Raw genomic sequence first — 8,133 nt, 5'->3', positions numbered from 1 at the left:
CCGCGTGCTGGGACTTTCCCCAGCTAATGGGGTCGCAGAGGGATTCAGGCGGTGCATGTCCTCTGAAGGGGACAGAGTCTGCTTATGCCTGGGACGGGGCGTTCTCCTGCCTTCTCATCGCACTCACCCCAGAGACATCCACCATGAACGGGGAGCCAAAATTGTAAAATCTAAGTTCTCATAACTTTCAAAGGCACACGTTTTTGTTCTTTGACGCACACGTCTAGGCATGCTTCTTACAGACTCACCAGGGGAGTCTGAAAGATTAAAGTGACCGGCGCATTTCAAAGAGCCTATTTCAGAAGGTCTCCCTGTTTCATGGAAGAGAGCTCCTCCAGGAATATTCCCCCGGAATAGTCCATTCTTTGTTCACCGAACCTCCTTGAGCGCCCGTCCCATCCCAGGCGCGGCGCTGCGCCCGGAGGGACGAGGGTGGACCGGACGGCCGCACCACGGGCCACGCGGCAAGGGCGTCGGGGAAGGCGCCCCGGCGGAGCGGGCTGCAGCAGAAACACGCGCCCCCACGCCCCGCCTCGCACAACCCTGCGCCACGAGCTGCCGGCGGCTGCCGTCGAGGCGGCACTGAGCGTCCGCGTGCGGGCAAAGCCCCGGCAGGGAGACGGCGTGGCAGGCGGCGCGGGGCTGCGCACCAAGGACGGACGGCTGCCCCGGGGACGAACCGCCAACCCGCGGCCCGACGCCGGCGCGCAGGCCCTTCGGTGGGAGCACGGCGGCCGCACACGACGTCCCAGGGCCACCGTGCGGCCGGGCGCCGAGGGCGGGGACGCGGGCGGCGGAGCGAGGCGCGTGGGTGCGCGCGGGCCGGAGGGCAGCGGCCGCGACGCGGGGCCGAGGGCCCGCACCTGGCGTCAGGGCGCTGGCGGCGGCGGCGAGGGGGGCCGCGGACGGACCCGCCGCGCCGCCGGAACCCGCGCCGGCCCGAGACCCGGGCGGCGGGGGAGGCAAGCACAGAGCGCGGGAACAACGAAGACTCGGCCGACGGGGCCAGGGACTCCGGAGTCAGCTGTGACAGGACTGGTCGAGCGGTAAGGAAACCGCCGGCCTGCGGCGGGGGCCCAGCTAGGCCGCACGTGCCGCGGCGCCAGGACGGAGCGAGCTCGACGGCCCCCGGGGCGACGCCGAGCCGTCCTCTCCGCCCTTTTCACAGGTGAGGGTCAAGGACAGGGGTAGAGCTGGGGGGCGGGGCGGCCGGGGCCCCAATCCGACGGAAGAGCGCCGCGGGCTGATCGCTAGAAGCCAATCGGCTTCGACAGCCCACTTGACTGGCAGAGCCGCGCGCCAACTCCTGAGCGCAGAGCGGGAGGCCGCGAATCGCAAGGGGGCGGAATTCCAGGGCACTAACCCGGAACCGGTTGGGGACTCGATTCCCATTGTGAGGCCAGCCCTGGGGCGGGCCCTCAGCCAGAATGGCCATACCACCCGGACCAATGGATGAGCCGTCTCGGACGAGTGGCAGCCGCACCGGCCAATGGGCGGCGGCAAGGGGGCGGGCGAAGTTAGTGGGCGGGGAATCAATGAGGCATCTTTTTTTCCCTAGCCCCCTTAGAGGCGAGCGGGCGGAGGTGCCGCCGGGGTCGCAGGGGAGCGAGTGTGTCCCGGAGGAGGCGGCAGCTCCGCGGACGGTGGGTGCCCTCGCAGCGGGGAAGGCCCCGGCGGGGGTCAGCGGCAGGGGGCTGTCCCCCCCGCGGCCGGCTCTGGCCCTGGGTCTAAGTCGTAGCGGGACCTCGACGCTCCTCGAAGCACCAGCCCGTCCGGGGCGGGTGGGAGGCTGTGGCCGCTGAATCCCGGCTGCGGAAGCTTCCCGCGCGCCCAGTCGGGACTCTGCGTTAATATCCAGGAAGAAGACGTGCCTTCCAGGTCGCCGCATCTGCCGGCAGGTGCGGGCGGGCGCCACCTCCCCCGGGCTGGCCTCCCGGGAGCTCCGTCTCCCCGGCTCTGCCCTGCGGCCCCTTCCCTTCCGGGCGGTCCCAAAGGAGGCGGCGGGGCCGGGGGGCGGGCGTCGTTCCGCTGCGATAACAGGTGGCCCCTAAGTAAACTTCACTTAGTTACCTACCGCAGGTCTCAGGGAAGAGCATCCTGTTGGGAAGTGAATAAGAACATGTGGGCGCGGGGAGGAGAGGGACTTGGGGAGTTGGGGTATTTTGTGATGCTTTCTTTTTCTGAACAGCCTAACGAATTCACACACAAAAAAATTATTACAATTTTTTTTTTTTTTTTCGGAGGGGACCCATTATTGACGGCCTGGTTTTCCTCCAACCTCTTCATTCTGTCTTATCACACAGTATTTAGGAACTTCATTCGCAAGTGTTAGTCCTTGAAAAAAACAGTTGCCCACAGTTAATAATGTGCCTTTGGTGGTACATCATCTTCACAAGGATTACGTAAGTGAACTACTTATACCTGTTTCCAGCCTGGAAGGAATTGATTGGCCGCTGGGATTTCAGGAAAATGGCAGTTGTCTCTGTTGGGGCGTGCAAGATCTATGGACTTGTAGAGGTTGCAACCGCCCAATTCCCCTCTGTAAAGACAGGGAACACAAGCGATATAAACGGGGTAGCAATTGACATCTAAAATGGCGTTTTTTCACGTTATGTGAGGTGTTCTATCCCCAGCACTGGGAATATGTGCCGGGCACATAGTAGGAGCTCAGTAAATATTTAAGTGATTGGGTAACGGATGACAGAAACCCAAGCTGTGTTATATAAGCATCAAAATATAAAGGAAAGAACAAGAAAAAAAAAAAAAAAGATCCTGGAAACATAGCTTCTATCCGTGCAAACATAGCTACCAAATTTTAACTCGAGGTGCACTGATTTGGGTGCTTTCTTACGTTAATCAGAAGATGTCAAGGGTTTTCACATAATCATGCCAAAGCCGTCTGGAAATCTAAGGTACATGTACACAGGAATAATGTGCTAAGCCATATCCACCCTGTAATGTAGTGCGGTGTAGTTTATTCATCCTCATCTACTGGTAAATATTTTGGCAAATATTTGTATTTTTATCATGCTTTTACCTTAAAAATATGCTGGCACTTTTGAAATGGTTCAAGAAGCCATTGAAATGCTCTGAAACATTCTGTATCTTTTGGAAACAAAAAGCCATGAATACATTGTATTTAATATGATATGGAATTTGATACTATTTTCGCTCTCTGTTCTATTTTTAAGGACATCTAACCTGATTCCTTACTAAAAATATGTCTTTGATAACCTACTTACTTATTATAGTGGCAACAGAGCCTTTTTACTTAAAATTTTCTCTCACAATGTTTTGTAACTTACTAGGTTCTTACGTTTTTTGGCATAGTCAAAGGGTGGGTAGTTTAAAGGCTTCACTTAATTTCACAAACTGATTCTTGCCTATGTTATCATTATGCTTTGCCCATTGAGGTTTCAGTTTTGGTAGCTTACCCTCCTTGAGTTACTTCGTGTCATTTTCTATCTTTTCCCATCCCCCAATCGCCTTAAGTTGTATTTGTACGTCCTCTTTGTTAGGCATATTGTTATGTATTGAGGATATGGCCCTTGAAACAAGTGGCTCCATCTCCCAGATCCCACTAGCGCTGGAGCAGGTGGTTGAGGAAGGCAAGAGCCAAGTTTTCACTTCAGTAATTCTCTGAAGTGAGCTGGGACATAGGTACTAAGAGGGAGCATATCTGGCTGGTGTAACAATGTTTAAGTCAGTTTGCTTCAGTCCTTTTCTATAAGTATATGAAAACAAAATAAACATTTTTATATAAATATATAACGGATAATATGATACATATATATATAAAAGATACGTAAAAATATATTTAAAAGTTTGGGAATCTAGTACCTCAGTGTTCAGTGGCCTCTAGAGGAAAGCTGAATACTTGCCCAGCCCATTGATCATTTAAATTACATAAGGAATGGTAGGCCAGAGTACTAATTAAATGTGATCCTTTAAAATTACAAGTGTTCTAGAATGTTCACTCATCTGAATTGGGATCGAATGCGAAGGCACGGTGCTCATTCTTGTTAGGTGCCCAATTTCCGGGCAGAGGGGACCTGTGTGCACAGAGGCTCCGAACAGGGGAGGAGGGTGACAATGGGTGCCGGGAAGCGGGCCAGCACGGTGGGAGGAGAGGGAATGGCCCGGGAGTGGAGAGGCAGGGGGCAGCCCAGGGTGACAAGTGGGGGTCGGGTGCCAGGGCAGCCGCCCAGGTGAGGGGAGGCGGAGGGAGCCAGAGTGGAGGTGTGTGCTTGTCCTGCAATCCTGGGCACGGCTCACGGGGTGGACGCTGCAGGCTGATGGCGTTTGGCTTCCTTCTCTCTAGGAATCATCCGGGCTGCCTGTGCTACTAGATGAGCGGAGAACTCTGATGTGAACAGAGTGCCCACAAGGGGTTGCCCTGGATTCTTGTGCTTTGTAGCGTTTCCCACCTTTTCACATCTTCTCTGCATTTAAGTTGGGAACATGAAGCAGTTGAAAAGGAAAAGGAAAAGCAATTTTAGTGTTCAAGAAACTCAGACCCTTTTGAAAGAAATTACAAAACGGAAAGAAGTCATCTTTTCCAAGCAGCTCAACACCACGATCAACGTGATGAAGCGGATGGCCTGGGAGGAGATCGCGCAGTGCGTGAACGCCGTCGGGGAGGGCGAGCAGAGGACCGGCGCGGAGGTGAAGCGGCGGTACCTGGACTGGCGGGCGCTCATGAAGCGGAAGAGGTTGAAGGCGAACATGAAGCTGGCTGGCCCCGGGTTTCCGCTTCCCACGTCCGACCTGGACGACTCTCTCACCGAAGACCTCGACGAAAAGATTGGATTCCGCAACGACGCTAACTTCGACTGGCAGAACGTGGCGGATTTCCGGGACGCAGGTGGATCCTTAACTGAGGTCAAAGTGGAAGAGGAAGAAAGAGATCCGCAGAGCCCCGAAGTAAGTAGTGGCCTGTGAGTCCTCCCCCGTTTTACTCCCTCAGCTCCGATGTGGGCGTTCGCGGTGGTCCGGGGACAGCACAGCCCCCAGGGGGCAAGCCCCCATACAAGTAGTACCCAACACACTCATTCCATTTTGTTTTCTCCTCACGTCAGTAATCTCTCTTTGAACCTAAGTATGCTTCTCTTAATGAGAAACACAGCTGACCCTTGAACGACATGGGGGGGGCAGGGCCGCTGACTCCCCCAAGGCAGAAAGCCCTAAGTTTGCACTACCCCAGAACGGGGTACTTTGCACTACCAGTAGCCTGCTGTTGACCCGAAGCCTTATCAATAACATTAACAGTCGATGACCAGGTATTCTGTATGTTTTGTATATATCTTACATATTGTATTCTTAAAGTAAGCTATAGAAAAGAAAATATTAAGAAAATCGTAAGAGAAAATACTTTTCCAGTACTGTACTGTGTTTAGCGAAGTTTGTGAGCAAAAATGTTTTGCTTGTATATATATCTATATATAAAACATATCTTTTATATGTTTATATAAAAATATATATTTTCTACATGTTGTCCAAGGGTCAACTGTATTAGTGACACCAGGTGATTCCTTATAAATATTTTTTCAAAACTCAAAAGAAATGGTTTTCTTTGCTCAAACGATACAGAAACTTTTAAGGACACGTTTAGACAAAGTAACAACTGTGAAGTAGAAATAAAGACTGAAAGTTGCCTTTTCCTTTTAGTTTGAGATTGAGGAGGAAGAAGAAATGTTGTCCTCCGTCATACCGGATTCCAGGAGGGAAAATGAACTTCCTGACTTCCCCCACATCGATGAGTTTTTTACTCTGAACTCAACACCGTCGAGGTCGGCCTACGATGAGCCCCATTTGCTGGTGAACATAGAGAAACAGAAGCTGGAGCTGGAGAAACGGCGCCTGGACATCGAGGCCGAGCGGCTGCAGGTGGAGAAGGAGCGGCTGCAGGTGGAGAAGGAGCAGCTGCGGCACCTGGATCTGGAGCATGAACGGCTGCAGCTGGAGAAGGAGCGGCTGCAGATCGAACGCGAGAAGCTCAGGCTCCAGATTGTCAGCTCCGAGAAGCCGTCTCTGGAAAACGAACTCGGCCAAGGAGAAAAGGCCATGCTTCAGCCACAGGACATAGAAGCAGAGAAGTTAAAACTTGAGAGAGAACGCTTACAACTGGAAAAAGATAGGCTGCAGTTTTTGAAATTTGAGTCGGAGAAGCTGCAGATTGAAAAGGAACGCTTGCAAGTAGAGAAGGAGAGACTTCGAATTCAGAAGGAGGGACACTTGCAGTGATGGAGCTCAGTCCCTGTTGAGCCAGTGTGTGGAAACCATAGATTTTTCTCTGTATCCAGCACTATAAAAATGGTTGCAAGATTAGCTCTGGGTTGTTTCCTGTTTAATGTCCGTGTTTTCAATAGGAAAAAGATAGTTAAGTGTGGGTTACTGTATACTTAAGTAGCATACTCCATAAAAACGACGTGCCCTAGTGTGAACAGTATAGCGGAAACTGTTGTGCTGCACTCTTTGAATTAGTAAAATTACATAGCGTCTTGTTTCATCTGTGTGCGCTCAGAGTTGACACGTCTATGTAAAATTCTAGCTCAAACTTCGAGCTCGGTGGTTCTCAACAGGGCGGTGATTTTGACCCCTGGACGACCTCTGGCAACATCTGGAGACATTTTTGGTTGTCAGAACGGGGTGTGGGCAGGTTGCTACTGGCGTGGAGTGGGTAGGGGCCAGGGGGCCTACCTGTGTCCTGCCGTGCACGGGCCGGCTCCCCGCCCCCAGATTATCCCACACAGCCCAGCAGTACTGCTGAGGTGGAGAAACCCTTTCCTGGCCTGACTGTGCACCTCCAGAGCTTTGGTTTATAGTTTCAGAATATTAACACCTCAGATATTTAAATGGGTAGTTACTTAAGTGGCCAAAGCTTTAACTATGTAACATTAGTGTGTAGTATATTGAACATAGGGAATGATGAGGATGGTAGGTATTTTATCCCCGTGTTTCTGTCTGTTACCTGAGACTCTGAAAACAATGCAGGGAATATCAGAGATTGTCCAAGATGAGTCACTTTGGAAAGCAGTTCATTCCTCCAGCTGTTGATGCTTCCGAAGCCACACACGCTGTGTAAGGTTTAGTTCTCTTTTTTTCTTTGAATTCATGGTCTTAGTTTTGGTAGAAAAGTTGTTATTTCAACCAGATGTACTGAAATCTTAATGTAAGTGAAGGTTGAAGCTAGTAAAAGTGGTACCAATATAGAAATGGTCCTGGTAGTCCATGAGCTTGAAATCAAACAGTGGTTACTTTTTAAATAAATCTTAGCAGCTGCGTGGGCGTGGGGAGGGGGAGGGGGAGAATGTCCTCTGTGTCAGGCGGTGGTGATGAAGAAGATAGTAGCTGTGTGTGAATGGATTAGGGACGCGCTTATCACGCACTGTCTGACCTAATCTGTAGTATTGTCATTCCTGGGTCTGAGGCTCAGAGGAGGAACACTGAGTGGAAGTCTGTGCTGTGTTTTGTCTCTGCCCCTCCCCGAGGACCAAAGTTTGTATCTTCGGCCCCTGTGGTGTCTGTTCTGAGGCCAAGGGCTGGCTTTTAACCTGTTGGCTCGCCTTCAGTCCCCCGCAGGTGCTGTTTCCACAATCCAGGTGGCCCCAGTGCACACTAACCTTGAGAATCGCTGCACGAGATCACTTTGTATTTTCTGATTTCCAGGGCTGACAGTGTAGCTTTAATCCATCTCTTCTTTTGACAGATAAACGACCTGGATTCTGTGTTTGTTCCTTGTTAATTTAAGAATGTCTTGACACCATATGTGATATTTGAGTAGGGACCTCTAAGGAGAAAATATACTTCTGCTTCGTTACCTTGACTTTGAAATAGTGTTATTTTTCTATAACCGAAATAAATGCTTCTACCGTAGAAATAGCCTTTGCCTATACTAACTATCTGGAAGCTTGCCGTTTGCAGTGGTCACCAGCGCTGGGGCGATTGAGGTTTTTAAGGGAGAGCCCCCCCAGCGAGCGCTCCCGCGTGTGGCAGGCCCTGTGCAGGCGCCCTTCCCGCGTGATTTCATTCGCTCTCCCAAACCACTCCTGAGCTACGTGCGCCACGTTATCCCTGCTTTTACAAGAAGGGAAAGAGTGCCTCACCCATTCAGTGACATTCCCGAAGAAGGGT

The 8,133-nt window shown here is 51.7% G+C and overlaps 1 protein-coding gene across 2 annotated transcripts; it reads left to right on the top strand.

Annotated features, from left to right (window-relative positions):
- Window positions 1-1,533: 1,533 nt before the first annotated feature.
- MSANTD4 (Myb/SANT DNA binding domain containing 4 with coiled-coils) lies at window positions 1,534-7,843 on the top strand. 2 transcript variants are annotated; one of them, XM_027581043.2, is made up of 3 exons: window positions 1,534-1,643; window positions 4,322-4,923; window positions 5,668-7,843. In XM_027581043.2, exons 2-3 carry the CDS (start codon window positions 4,462-4,464, stop codon window positions 6,241-6,243), a joined length of 1,038 nt encoding a protein of 345 aa, XP_027436844.2. In that variant the 5' UTR covers window positions 1,534-1,643; window positions 4,322-4,461; the 3' UTR covers window positions 6,244-7,843. The 2 variants fall into 2 exon arrangements, with proteins under 2 accessions (XP_027436844.2, XP_027436843.2); XM_027581042.2 differs by having other exon boundaries at window positions 1,590-1,898.
- The last annotated feature ends 290 nt before the right edge of the window (window positions 7,844-8,133 follow it).

This window comes from Zalophus californianus, chromosome 11, assembly GCF_009762305.2.
Source record: "Zalophus californianus isolate mZalCal1 chromosome 11, mZalCal1.pri.v2, whole genome shotgun sequence".
NCBI classification, from domain to species: Eukaryota; Metazoa; Chordata; class Mammalia; order Carnivora; family Otariidae; genus Zalophus; species Zalophus californianus.
This window is presented reverse-complemented; position numbering and strand designations above follow the sequence as displayed.

Bases quoted from the DNA above. Each gene is read 5' to 3' on its own strand.
- MSANTD4 (XM_027581043.2), top strand. From the start codon at position 4,462: ATGAAGCAGTTGAAAAGGAAAAGGAAAAGCAATTTTAGTGTTCAAGAA. The intron at 4,924-5,667 runs GTAAGTAGTGGC...TTTTCCTTTTAG, and splicing joins GAGATCCGCAGAGCCCCGAA to TTTGAGATTGAGGAGGAAGA.